A 14,509-nucleotide genomic window follows, 5' to 3' on the forward strand; every position below is an offset into this window, starting at 1 on the left:
GGGAGCGCGCCTTCCAGTCACCAACCGGCCATTCTGTCAGAGCTGGCGAGGAGTAGACGAAGAGCGGACGTGCCTCTGATACAGAGAGATATCAAACACCTACTACTAGCCCAACAAGCCGTGCCTGTAGTCGCGTTGCGTCTTTGCTCTAACCCGAACCAACCAACTCTGAATTCGCATTAAATATGTCTAATATCGTTTGTTGTCAAACGCCTCAGGTAAGATTTTTTTTGTCTTGAAAATACATAGAGGAAATGATGGTGTCCTACGTCTTTGTCAAATAACGTTTGCTGTTAAAATGTGGAGACACCGTTAAACCTGTCATTGGTGATACAGTGGACACCAATGTGAGGGTCATTCCTTAGCGAAGTTACTGCTAGATATTTATTTTGCGCTTAGAATGAATGATAGCTGTTCTTGGCTCAGACTGGGTGGAAATAGCTGGAAATGCCTCTTGTAACGTTACGGGCGCGGACAATGTCACACTCACACAAACGGCCGTTTTCCGCATACAGCTAGCGTTAACTAATGACGCGGATATTTAGCGCATATTGCCAGCTAACGGAATAGTGAAGCCGGTTCTCGCGTTAAGCACGGACACGGGAAAACGACCATATGTATTCGCCGTGGTCCAATTTAATTAATTAAGCCGGTGTGACTGTCTCATGGCTCCCCATCCAAGCTAAGCAGCAGGTTGCCTGATTTGAAGGCTAACATGCTCTAGCTTCCGAGCATGCCAGAACTCTCCATCTCTCTTCAGGTTGCTAACGTTAGCTGCTTGGCTCTAGCTGGATGCCTAACGTTAAGTTATCTCGCTTGTAAACTAAAGTATTTGTATCGTCTGCGTTTGTAATCTGTGTGAAGGGAGGAGGGTGGGGGGCGGGGGGACTCTTTTCCCTGACCCACTTTCTGGTGGCGGGATGTATGTACAGACTGGCTATATGACTTCTGGCACATCGCCAGACATCATGGCCCCGGTACATTACTCTATGAGCGGAGGAGGCAGGCAGAATGGCTTTGCAGCGAGCAGACAAACATGAGGTACTGGGTGGCTAATTGTAAGACTAAGCCCACTGGGGGATGGCAGGGTGGGTAACGTAGCATGAGTACATCCTGTCCTTTACTCACCCTCCATTTATTGGAGCTGCCATATTGTCAGGTTTTATGGGCTGTGACCAGTCTTGACATAATATTGACGCGTCAGTGTTGCTGTCGACGTTGGGCATTATTGGCTGCCCTGTATCGATTGTCTAGGAAAAGGGAATTGTCTAGCCGATTCTTAACGTTTCAGATTTCCTAAAGGGCTTTACTATATAGTGTCTCCCGGCTGCAGGTTGCCTAATGCCGTGATAGTATTTGACCTCCTGTGCTTAGCTGGCAACCACGTGGGAAATGATCGAATAACGTACTGCAGATTAATGACTTTATGAAAACGGAGAAAAAACATTTAGTAGGCTCTTTAGGGCGTATCCAATAGATGATTAATAAAACATCCTTACTGTCTGAGGGACAATGCTCAGACATATTCTCATTACTTCAGTAAGTGGTATCAAGATGGGGTGATATCAAAATGTTTTTGAATGTGTAGGGTTTCTGATTTCTTGAGACACATTTGCTGTCTTCCACATTTTCATTGTTATGTAGCGAGTGTCGTAGCTTTCCAGGTATTATAGTATCTCAGTTCTGCTACTGCTTTGATCAAGGGTGCAGATTTTCTAACTTTTATAGACACACAACCAATACAGTGTTAACTGCCTCCTTCACTTCTTTTATTGTCACACCCTTATTAGATTCTCTTGTTCAAGATGTGTTAATTTAAGTGGTAAATTTCCACACAGTAAAGCTGGGTGAAATCTCCAGCAACGCCTCTCTTCGCCACTGGAGGGGTGTCTAACAAGCTTTGATTGTTCAGCCTCAGACCTGCACTTTTGTGCCTGACTAATCAGATGGAAAAATGGAGAGAGAAAATACATTCAGAGCCACCCTCTGTGACAAAGTTGTGAACAGTCTCACTCTTTCTCTTTTGTGCTTTTGCTTTGTTCTCTCTCCTTTTGTTCCCTGGTTTTCAAGTGTGTGCCCATATATCCAAATGTACAGCTCACTAAGCCTACCTGGCTTTTTTTGTTTATACATAAATTCCTATATGGCTGGCCACTGACTGACCTGATCTCGTCAGTTATTTCCCCATTCTCACTTAAGGTTTTGGACATGAATCTTGTGTGCCCATGTCCTGCAAGTGACTAGAAGACAACAATTCGGTCATCATTTCTGAATTTGTTGGTTCCCAGAGTAACACTGGTAGTGGCGCAAGATTGTCTTATCAGTTTACAGAAGATTATTGTTTAATCACAGCTGTGATTAAGGCGGCAACTCTGTATTAAAGAATTTTCTAGAGAGCTGAGGGTGTGACTTGCCTGGTGGTGTGTTGGGTTAAGCGTTATGTGGAGAAATTAGAGGGTAAGAAGGCAACAGGCGAGCGTGGTGGAGAAATGAGAGGGTAAGAAGGCAACAGGCGAGCGTGGTGGACCCAACCATGTGGAGGAGCTGAGCTTTTGAGCCTTCACAAGGAGTCTTCTGCCAGATGTTGCATAACGACTCAAAACTGGGTCAGTTTTTCCTCCATCCACATGCAGACAGGGTAAATTATAGCTTTCCATGCCAGCCTTGCTGTAAATGCTGCTCAGTGCAATACAAAAGGACTGTATTCTAGCATGTGCCATCGTGCTTGCGCATTTACCCATAAAATTCTCTGGCACATTTCCCAGCAGTCTTAGCTTGGTAGTTTTTTACACATCCGCCTTTCACACATCTTTGCCAAACCCAAACAGTAGTGCAGCACGGCACATCCGTATGTTCAGTGGGTATTTAACTTTCATACTGAACATTACTAGCATTTTTCTAGTTAGAACATTCTCAAACAAAACTCAGACTGACATAGCCATCATCCTCTCCTTGTACATTTTGTCTTTTTTATTTTCCCTTTGCATTGTGCTGTGAGTTAAATGAGAGGATAAGTAATCCGATCTTTTTTCCCCTTCTGATACTTGATTTGTGATTATTATATTCACACTGCGCAGTGTGGTTTTGAGGTTAGTAGGTCACTGGATTTGAGCATTTTGTTTTGTTGATCTGGCTAAGTACACATGTATTTGTGCTTTGTGGGTGGATTTTAAACATTGGTCAGTTTCCGATGACTGGCATACAAGTCATAACGTTACATAATTTGTTTCATCAGGAATTGTGTGATTTACTTGTTCAACCAGCTGCTTGACTCCTTTTTTACAAATGTTGCTGTTATTATTATAGGGATTATCTACTGAAAAGGCATAGCTCAGGGCAGTCTTATTTATAAAGTGCACTGTTGTCTTACACCTCCATCATTTTTTTCTGCTGAAGACAAATGTCCAGAGAAAAATATTATTTCAGTACAAAAGTGCCTTTCACACATGGCCTTGGGTTTGCAAGAATGTGCTTGTATACGTTTCTTCCAAACCATCTGACTGTGGAGAAGACTGTTATTATCTCAGCAGCATACAAAGGGCATACTGTTTCTCTGGTCTAATGTCAGTCTAGCTGTGTTTTACGTTGTGTGTATCGTGGTAGCAGATAACTCTCATGCCTGAAGTCTACGTATGGATTGTGCACTGTGACACCAGACCTGAAACTTTGTTTTATATTGTGCGCCTCACAAGGAGATTGTCAAATGCCTCCTAGAGTCACATGTTTCTTTGAGGAGTAGAGGCCTGCTTATCTGTTATAGGGCTTTTTGGCTTCATCGATGACTAGTGCTAATGTTGTAAGTTCTGCACACAAACTAGAGGATTTTACTTAAAAATTCTCGCACAATTAATTACATGCTGCTACTGAAATGTGCCACTGACAGCAGTTAGTCACAAGTACATTAAATGCGCAGCAGTTGAGTAAATCACAGCTTTTTCTAATGAGTTAGAATCACATGCGAATTGGATACAGAACTCTTGTGCAAAGCTAGGCTACCCAGGAAAGCCTTGTCACATGGAGTGTGGATACAATTTCAGACTACGGGGCAGCTGCTGCGGTCTGTCTTGGCCTCTCTTCCCATATGGGATGGTGATAAAACTGTTGGAATTGCAGTGTAATTTATTTACTGAGCTTCAGACTGCAGATGGCATAGTGGTGAGGTGGTTAGGCATGGAATTACGTCAGTGTGTCTCTATTGGATGTGACATGCAAGCGTGGGTGGGTGGAGCTTATGGGGTTACATGGTGTATGGAGTACCTAAAGTATGATGGCCAACCAGACTTCATAGTACAGCCTTTCAGTTGCATAAAAAAAACAGACCATCACTGTATCTCACCAGTTGAGTGGCTGTGGAATCACAAGCTGTTCCCTCTTGCATTTTCCTTATAGGTCAGTGCTTGAATGAAAGGGTTCCTATAGGGAGGAGCCAGCCAAAGGGGCTTGTCACATAAGATAGAGTTGGAGTGGCCTTGCTTCAGATAGTCAAGACAGAGCTGAAGGCAAGAGATGGATTAAACAGTGTTGCTTGTCCTGGTGGAACGTGTAGCAGCATGTGTGGATATTTAAAGCGCGAAATGGTTTATATCACATTGGGATAAAATGCTGAATTCCAGTTTTCTTCCTGAACTCAATGAGGATAATGTGATCGCATGAAATGACCAGTGCATCCTGAATCTGATCGTCTATTCTTGAATTTTATATGCGTGTGGGGAATATGGAAAAATTGTGAGCTCTACTGGATGTTTGCAAATTGGCTTGTGAAAAGGACACTGAAAGAGTGGAAGAGCAGAGGGGAGGGCAGTGTTCTTAACTGCCACCCCGTGCTCAAGGTTGCCTTGATTTACCACGTGGAACTGACTTGAGCTAGCATTGCATGGGTGCCAAGAGCAAGTGGCATCAATTTCAAAATGAGCCATTTGCCCTTTCTAACAAAACTCATGTCCCCTTTTCCCTTCTCTCATTTTCTTCTAGGTTATAATGTATGACCAACACAGAATAAGTACAACTCTATAGCCAACGGGATCCCGAGGACTTGATTACAGTCGCTTCAAGCCTGATAGTTTGTCCGTGCGGCTGCTCCCCCTCTCCCTTCTGCTCACGCCCGTTTAGTCAACTGGCATTTCTTCTAACAACTTCCCATCCCTCTCCTCGGGTGAAGAAGATTTGGGTTCCACTGTGATCTCTGTCTACTTTGCCTATTGCTTACCTTCGGTTACTGTTCTACTCTCAGGAGTGGTGCTTCCCTGGATTTGCATTATTCTCTTATTAGGTAAGGCCATGACTAATGCATAGGACAGATTATAATACACAATGCACCTAATCTTAATCCTCTTTCTTGTCATCAATTAATAAAGCCAGCTATTACAGTGTTGCACAGCTGAGAGTGCAAAAGACAAATATGCTGGGTATTATTGCTTTACTGGGCCAAAAAATTTTTTTTTACCTTTCCTCTGCAGACATACCATCAAAATTCACCAAGATGATTCCAAACGGTTATTTGATCTTTGAAGATGAGAGTTTCCTGGATTCCACCGTGGCCAAAATGAACGCTCTGAGAAAGAGTGGTCAGTTCTGCGATGTTAGATTGCAGGTATGCTTAATGCAAACACACACACTCACACTTTTTCAGGGAAGCCACTGAGTCATTCTGTCAAACATAAGAGCCAGGCAACGAGGTTCACCGTAGGGGATAAAATGTCAAACAGGTTTGTTGAGAATACAAAACTGTTTGGTAATTCTACAGCATATTTGGGTCATATGAGTGATGTTATGTATTTTGTTAAACTCATCTTGAGTCAGGCCAAACTTGGAAACTATAAAAAGATTTGTGTATATACTTCAATGTTTCCGTTGCTCTCCTATCTCAAGAGTGAGAACCTGTTCCCACCATTTGTATAATACAGACCTCTGAGAGATTGGTGCAGCCAATCAGGAATTGACCTTTAGATATTGCCATTGAGGCACAAGGGAATCTAATGGCTTTTTATTACTGTTGATCATGTTGCTTTTTTATTAGACATTCTCTCAATCAGTATCTGGGGTTTATCTCTTTAGTTTCCTTTTAATGTTGAAACACTAAAATAATGTTTTGCAGCAGTTGTTTCCCTTTAACAGGTATATGTTCTGTAATAGGTGTTCTTTTAACAAACTCTTACACACCCTAATTGTTTTTCATCCTCTTTCTCTTCATTTGTCCAGGTGTGTGGTCATGAGCTGATGGCTCACCGTGCCGTTCTGGCTTGCTGCAGTCCCTACCTGTTTGAGATCTTTAATAGTGACAATGAGCCTCATGGAGTCTCACATGTCACTTTTGAGGACTTGGACCCAGAAGCTGTAGAGATCTTGCTCAACTATGCCTACACTGCCCAGTTAGTAGCACCTTTGGCCTTTGACCTTTTCCCTTTGATCTTATCTCAACTTTTGAAGACGATTGACCAGCTCTTTTTCCTTTTGTCTTCTGTGTGTAACACAGACTAAAGGCAGACAAGGAACTGGTCAAGGAAGTTTACTCTGCAGCCAAAAGGTTCAAGATGGAGCGAGTCAAACAGGTATGTTTCCTCATCTTACTTCCCCTTGCTGCAGTTTTGGTCAAATGTGATTTTCACAGGTTACAAAGAACTTGACTTTTCATTGACTTTAACATATGCCACTCACTCCTCAGATTTGTGGTGACTACCTGCTGTCTAAAATGGATTCCCAGAACGCCATTTCTTTTCGTAACTTTGCCAGCTCTATGGGAGACGCCAGAGTTTTGGCCAAGGTGGACGTCTTCATCCAGGACCATCTACTGGAAGTTTCTGAACAGGAGGACTTCCTCAAACTTCCCCGCCTCAAGGTACTAGCTTGAATGTACAAATATGCCTCAGGTACTAGCTTAAATTTAGACATATGCCATGATGTTTTTAAGAGTTCTATAAAATTGTTTTATAGTCAGTTTAAGTGGTACCAGTAAGTTATGGATGATTTGACAGAGTTGGGGCCATTCTCTGATCATGAAGCTACAAGGCAACACAGGTTGGAAGTTTTTGTCTTCATGGTAAATTATTCCAGTCCCCCTTTGCTCCTGTATTAAAACTAGCCAGCGTTGGAGGTTAAATAACCTTAAGTTAAATAACGCATACTGGATTAAGCTTTGTATTTTTACCTTTCTGACTTTGACATGAGATTAACAATATTGGCAGTATGAAGGTGTGCCTCTTATAGATTTCCCTATGGCTAAATCCTGCTGAGAATGTATTTAGGTCAGGGGACTTATGAACATATGCAATAGAAAGACCAAGCGTAGGTGGGTTACAGTGTGTAGGCCTTTGTTCAACATGAGGACTGCACTAGGTACTTTATGAGTTGACTCTCTGGTTGAGGTTGTGCAAGTCAGATTCATCAAATTTAAGTTGTGTTGGAATACAAACATGTATGCTGTTTGGCCTCTATTGTGCTTTACTGTACATTAGCTGGGAGTAGTGCTGAAATGATTAGTTGATTGGTCAGAAAATGAGTCAGTATTTATTTGATTGTTAATTATAGCTTCCCAAATGTGAGGATCCAGTTCTGTGTCATTGTACATTTAATACATTGAGGCTTTTTGACTGTTAAGCTCCTGGATACAAAGTGATACCTTCAAATTGTGTATTTTGTTAGTTTGTTATCAACACTGGGCATTAAAATTGATTTGTTGCAGCCCCAGTTGGGAGTTAAAAATGTAATGGGTAATATTTTAATTCTCCTGAAGTGAACCACAAACTTGACCTGTATTGATCGTTATGAGAAATATTGATGACTGGTAGCTAGTTGGCACAGTTGCTGCTGTCCTACTTGAGCCACAACAACAACCAACAAAGGTTGTTCAAGACATGAATTTAAAAAAGCAACCTGAGCCTATAAAAGTTCTGTTGGGACACTTAAGATTAATCCAAATGTGTTTTAAATTTTGCACCAGAGGCTTACTGGTTTAATGAGGGGTGTGGGTGGTTCCCAAGCAACTTAATATGACACTAATGTGAATCCTGTCACTACAGCAAAATTAAGCTGTTAGACGAAACGAATCACATGTACCTAATTTTCAGATAAATTAATAATCAGCAAGTAAGATCAAGTTTTCCAGTGAGCAATGAGACATGGTATTAATTTCTTCAGTTAAGCAGTCACTTTATTCCTGCTGTGTGTAAATCTAACTCCTGTTTCGTCCCCATTGTGTGTTTACAGTTAGAAGTAATGCTAGAAGACAACCTGACCCTGCCCAGCAATGGCAAGCTCTACTCGAAGGTGCTCAGTTGGGTGCAGCGTAGCCTTTGGGAGAATGGAGACCAACTGGAACGACTTATGGAGGAGGTCAGTACACAAGGGCGTGCAATCTCTACTCTCTGGCTGATCTTCGTTCCTACCCTGCCCCTTCCCCTCCCTCTGACTCCTCCTGTTTTTGACATTAAGAAGTCATTAAGGGGGCTGAAATAGAAATGGCATGCCACTGTCATGCTGCTATGTCAGGATTGTTGTTTTTTTCCCTCTGATTTGTTGAGGTTTTTGCAGTAAGAAACTCTGTACCCCTGAACCATACTACAAATTAGAGGTGAGCTGAAAAGAGCTGCTGTTTGCTCTGTTTTTTGTTTCCGCTGTTCTCTTTTTGGGTATGTGGTTGGTTTACATGCAGCCCCATCTGAGTATTACAGTGCTCCTCTCCTCTGAAACACAAAAACACAGGTTCTCAAACGTCTGACCCTTGATTCTACTGTCTCACTGCCACTTTACTATCTGAACAGGTGCGCGTTTGTTGCTCCAGTACTAACAGGCCCTCCTCCCCGTTGATTTATCTCTCCTGTAGGTTTATTAGCAGCAGCAGGAGACCAGACTGAGGAGCCAGGACTGAGCCACCAGGGTAATGAGTCAGAGAAAAGAGAGGGAGGAGAGGAGCACTACTGCCTCTCGGCTGCCTATCGGCTGCCTCTCTTTGCAGCCAAGCAACACTGTGCTCCCATCTGTCCATGCCACATATACAGATGCATCCCATCTCTGCATTTACCAGAACACATTGCTCACAAACCTTTAGCAATACATACATCTAATTGAATGTCACTTTACTGCACATAGCAGTATATTCTCAAACAGGCCTACTTATCCACCGACACGTTCCAAGAACCACTCAAATTAGGCATTGGACAGAAAACAGCATTGCAAATATGCATAGTGATTTGCTCAGTATGAATATTGAATTTCACTGGATTACAAATGAATTATTAACCTTCCAGGTGAAATTATCATTTACAGCAACTTCTCACACTTATATAAAATTGTAGGAGCCTTTTGCTTTTTCCTCTTTTTATAAACTGTCCTTCAGATGGGCAACTGAGTGACTTCAAACTTCAACACATTCTCATTGAATTACTCAACAGAACATACATGGTTTTGCTTTAATTTTGTGATGGATTTCATCTATCATTGGGTAATGATTAAGAATAGCTTGATAGTTCTTACAACAGAACTACGGTCTGTAGTCATCTGGATTTGACTGCCTATTGTGGCTGCCATCACAATGACCAACTACTTCAGCTAGAGGACCGGTTTCCAAGCAGCAGAGGTGAAAAGAGGGTGACATGCAGCCCCTCCTCCTCCTCCTCCTCCTCATTCTCCACAGAAGATCTTTCCAGATGCAGCCTCTCATTCTTCACCAGCTCCCTCTTTTTTTAGATGCAAATTAAGGAGAGCCACTGTCGGATACCTTCTTGAGCTCAAACACTCTATGCAGTGGCAGCAGAGTGTGTGTCTTTTTAAAGGAAGCTTTCCATCCAAGCAACTGAAGATCCAGGCGTCTTCGTCCCTTTCCCCTCTTCCTCTTCACAGCACTGCCCCCCCTCCTTCCTCCTCCTCCTTCCTCCCTCCTCTCCCCCTTATGCTGGGGCTCTCAGTGTGTTGCCATGGAGACAGCCACATGGGTGTGTTGTTCCTGTTTGTCTTTCAGGTGCAAATGCTGTACTACTCACCTGACCATAAGCTGGTGGATGGAGGGCTGGTGATTGAGGGGCACAGTGAGGTGTTTGGTGGCGAGGAGGACCACCTTCAGTTTGTGCAGGTACTCAACAGCTTGTGCCTGGCTTCACTGTGATGAAGTCTCTACCACATTTTGCTTGGCAGTGTGTAGCTTTATTGTACAGCTTGTGCCTGGCCATGCATAAAAATACTACACAGCCTGTGCCTGGCTAGAAGTAGATATGGCTCATTTAATACCACAATTTAGCCACAATGAAAAGACTAATGTCAGTAGATTAGCAAGATGAGCTATGATGCCTGCCTGGCTATGCTGTTGAGCATACATCAAAACCATATTTAGATTTTAAGCTAATCTCAACCAGTTGAGCACTGGCAGTGATGGCTGTCTCAGCCTTTACCCTCTATTTTGAGTTGTGACTGAACTGTGTGCTGTTAGATCTGACTGTTGCGTGGTCTGAGACTGTAGTTTGCAGTGTTGTGTTGTTGGCTTCAGATGGTGTGAGATTTGTCAATACATACTCGGACAAGATTAATGCAGGTTCATTATGTCATGTCTACATTAGACCAGCTGGATCAAAGCGTAGTTTGGGGTATGATTAGCTGGTGTTGGCCACTGGTTGGCCTGTGAAGCTTGGCTTCTGTAGCTGCACTGTGCTCTTGCAGAAGAAACCCGTACGGGAGAGCACCCAGAGACAGATGAGCTGCAGCTCCTCAGGAAGCCTGTCGCCCTCCAACCAAGCAGCAAATGCCCCGAAACAGACTGCCAGGAGAGAGTGGAAGTACATCGCCTCTGAGAAGACCACAAGTAAGTGCGTCTAAGAACTACGTGAGATTTGTCCCAGTACATACAGAGATGTTTTACTTTAAAATATGTTTGTGCACAAGTCTCATAGATGCTGCACAATAAGAATTGGTGAGATTAAAGTCAGAAGTCTTGGGGACTTAAAAGACTTAAAAGCTCAACAACTTTACTTGAAAGGACAAAGAATCTGAATTCAGAAATTGTTTCTCTTTCTCCAGAATTCTGAGCTTAATCTCAAAACTTCTTTCCCTTGAGTGACTCTAACAATCTCTAATTTTACCCCTAGACAACACCTACCTGTGTCTGGCTGTGCTGGACAGTGTGTTGTGTGTGATCTTCTTGCACGGCCGCAGCAGCCCTCAGACCTCTCCCTCTGCCACCCCCTGCCTGATGAAGAGCCTCAGCTTCGAGGCCCAGCCCGAGGAGCTGGAGGAGCAACCGCTCTCACCCATGCATTATGCTCGCTCTGGCCTGGGCACCGCAGCTCTGAACGGAAGACTCATCGCAGCAGGTTAGAAGATGAGAGTATTATATCATGTGTAGTCTGTATATAATTGGAAGTTACATAGGAAGCTACGAAGACAAACGTACCTTGAGGTGTTTCTTTGTGTAGTGCCATCAATGCTTAAACCACATACTGTCTTTGTGGGACTTGAACTACTTTAGTGAGACTATCCTTAGATAAATGATGGAATGCGAGCATCAGTGTCTCAAATATTTATTGTTCAATATTAAGTGTACGAAAAAAGTAGGACCACGGAGCGCCACTGTAACCTTGATGCATCTTGATGTTCCTGTAGGAGGCTACAACAGAGAAGAGTGTCTGAGGACTGTGGAGTGTTATGACCCCAAAGAGGACCGCTGGACCTTCATTGCTCCCATGCGGACTCCAAGGGCTCGATTCCAGATGGCTGTTCTCATGGTACACGTTACAATTCATCTTTATCTCAGATTTATTGACTCTACAATAAAGTGACATTTTGAATATTGGCCGAGGAGGGCACTTATCCAGTGTTTGAACAGTTTTCAGTTGTCTTGTGCAAATACTCACATACTCCCTGTCCAAATAGTTGGGTTTCTAAATTCTGTTCAGGTGGATGTATCTTCATCTAATGACTTGTGTATTTACACGTCACAGGGTCAGCTGTATGTGATTGGAGGCTCAAATGGACATTCTGACGAGCTGAGCTGCGGGGAGAGGTACGATCCACATGCTGATGAATGGGCTCAAGTGCCAGAGCTGAGGACCAACCGCTGCAATGCAGGTGAGCCCCACACACACACACACACACACACACACACACACACACACACACACACACACACACACACACAGATTTCTAAACTGATCGTTGAATTTGATGATTAAAATCTCTGTTACTGACTTCAGGCTGGTTTGCCTTTGAAGCTCATTCCTGTCCTCTCTGTTTAAAGGTGTCTGCTCATTGAACAACAAACTCTACGTTGTGGGAGGGTCGGACCCCTGTGGGCAGAAGGGCCTGAAGAACTGTGATGCTTTTGACCCTGTGACCAAAACCTGGTCCAATTGCGCCTCCCTTAACATCAGTACGTGTCTGCAGTGTCCCACATACATTCAGAACATTCCATTGACATTTGATACATATAACATGATCGAACCTCAAGCATGAAACCGAGTAATATCTTTTCAGATTGCTAACAAATGTCTTTCTTTAATGTAAAGCGTTAATTATACCCTCTGGGAAATAGTTCATTATGTTTAAGAATGAGACCAAAAGTAGGGTAACAATTCCTCAGAACAGCTAGTGGTGTTGAGGGGAAGTTGTATTCATCAAGCAAATGCGTTTTCAGGGAGGCACCAGGCAGCGGTTTCTGAGTTGGATGGCTTCATGTACGTGATTGGAGGGGCGGAGTCGTGGAACTGCCTGAACACTGTGGAACGCTACAACCCTGAGAACAACACATGGACCCTGATAGCCCCCATGAATGTGGCTCGTAGGGGGGCCGGCGTTGCTGTCCATGCAGGTGAGCCCACGACCACAAACGGGTGAGAATAGTGGAACCAGAGATATCAGCTCAGCAGCAGTTGTGTAAGAACATCCTGTTGTGTGGAAAACTGTGACTTCTTATCAACATGTTGACAAGAAGCAAACTAAGTGTGACTGGGTGATTCAGTTTTAGTGTAGAACACAATCATTTTGTCATATTAAGCTGATACTAAAGTCTCTCACTCTTCCCAGGCAAACTGTTTGTTGTTGGCGGCTTCGATGGCTCCCACGCGCTCCGCTGTGTGGAGGTGTACGACCCCGCCCGCAACGAGTGGAGGATGCTGGGTAGCATGACATCTTCCCGCAGCAATGCAGGCGTGGCCATGCTGGGCGAAACCATCTACGCTGTGGGCGGCTTCGACGGAAACGAGTTCCTCAACACGATGGAGGTGTACAACCCCGAGACGGACGAGTGGAACGACTGCACCAAGGCCCTGTCTCCCCTCTCTGACTGAAGAAGGGGGAGACAGGGAGGTGGGAGGGAAGGGGTTGGGGAGTTTCACAGTGCTTCACCGTTTTCCAAACTAACAGGCTTAGTGACGTAATCGTGTTTCGTGATGTTCTGTGTGTATGAGTGGATGGGTGGGGGGGTGGGGGTGGGGGGGTTGTTGGGATGAGGGGTCTTCAGTGAAGACTGGCTTATATTTGGCGCGTGGGGGAGTGGGGACGGAGGGGTTGTTGCCCAAAGCAACATGACGCCTTTGCATATTGCATACAATGTTTTTCGTGCTGTATATATTTTGTTTCTTCCTCATTTTTTGTCATATGCCAACATTTAATACACATTTAGTGCTTTTCTTTTTCTCTTAGAGTTGAAAGGTCTGTCACTTTCAATGAGGGTTTTCAGTTGAGCTAGCATTGTTGGTCACTTGGAAGGTGGCAGTATGGAGTGGTGACGATTGACTTGAAAGTTCAAAGTTTATTTAAGAATATTTCTGTTGTGGAAATGTAATTTTGCTCACATATTTAAAGGTCAGTGGTTTGAAGCCTTACTCAGAGTGCAAGTTGATAAACACCTGTCATGGCTTTTTGTGTCATTTTAAACAAGCTGGATTGCTTTTTGAATCTTAAATGATGGCCTTTTTTATATTTTTTATACACTGCTGATTTACTGATAAAATAAAAGTAGTAGCAGACAGCTTAAGTCAATGAATCTAACCAGTGCCAGTTTTAGTTTTTTTTTTTTTGTGCACACACCACACATGCACAACCATGCTTCTGCTAACCAAACTTTTGTTATTGTGATTTAACTACTTGATGTATGTAGAGAAGCAGTTTACTGAAGATCCTTTTTTTTCTCTTTTGTGTTTTAAAGTGTCAGGCATTGGCAGATTCTTCTGGAAGGAATGTTAGAGCGAGAAAATTATCACATTTGTAACATTTCTTAATTAATAAATCATTTAAATCTGATATTTGTCTTCGGTCTACTTTCTAAATATATGTTGTTAAGTGATGTTGGGCCATAACTCGGCCACACTCTTTTACACTGTTGGTATTTAGGTTTCTATCTCGTGCCAGGACTGACTGCTTTTTAACCAAGGAGAGCACTTGGAGAAGTTTTATTATGCAAGTCATAGATCAGCAGCTGAAGCAGGTGCTGCAAGCCTTGAATAAAACGGCCAACAGCCGATTTGCTGATCCTAAATTTAGCCTTTACTGCCACCTTGTCCCCCCTTCTTCCTGCTCTTTCCGTTGAGTA

The 14,509-nt window shown here is 43.3% G+C and overlaps 1 protein-coding gene across 1 annotated transcript; it reads left to right on the plus strand.

The window, feature by feature from the left end:
* Positions 1-51: 51 nt before the first annotated feature.
* Positions 52-13,381, plus strand: ivns1abpa (influenza virus NS1A binding protein a). Its single transcript, XM_070908706.1, has 15 exons — positions 52-218; positions 4,972-5,269; positions 5,457-5,590; positions 6,199-6,368; positions 6,473-6,548; positions 6,662-6,835; positions 8,203-8,328; positions 9,953-10,063; positions 10,645-10,786; positions 11,070-11,294; positions 11,584-11,705; positions 11,922-12,048; positions 12,218-12,349; positions 12,614-12,787; positions 13,003-13,381. Exons 3-15 carry the CDS (start codon positions 5,480-5,482, stop codon positions 13,263-13,265), a joined length of 1,953 nt encoding a protein of 650 aa, XP_070764807.1. The 5' UTR covers positions 52-218; positions 4,972-5,269; positions 5,457-5,479; the 3' UTR covers positions 13,266-13,381.
* Positions 13,382-14,509: the final 1,128 nt, after the last annotated feature.

The sequence above is a fragment of the Enoplosus armatus genome, chromosome 7 (assembly GCF_043641665.1).
Source record: "Enoplosus armatus isolate fEnoArm2 chromosome 7, fEnoArm2.hap1, whole genome shotgun sequence".
Lineage (NCBI taxonomy): Eukaryota > Metazoa > Chordata > Actinopteri > Centrarchiformes > Enoplosidae > Enoplosus > Enoplosus armatus.

Excerpts from the sequence above, each read along its gene's own strand:
- ivns1abpa (XM_070908706.1), top strand. The coding sequence starts at position 5,480 with ATGATTCCAAACGGTTATTTGATCTTTGAAGATGAGAGTTTCCTGGAT. Across the intron at positions 11,295-11,583 it reads CGGAAGACTCATCGCAGCAG|GAGGCTACAACAGAGAAGAG; the intron begins GTTAGAAGATGA and ends ATGTTCCTGTAG. Across the intron at positions 12,049-12,217 it reads GACCAACCGCTGCAATGCAG|GTGTCTGCTCATTGAACAAC; the intron begins GTGAGCCCCACA and ends CTCTGTTTAAAG.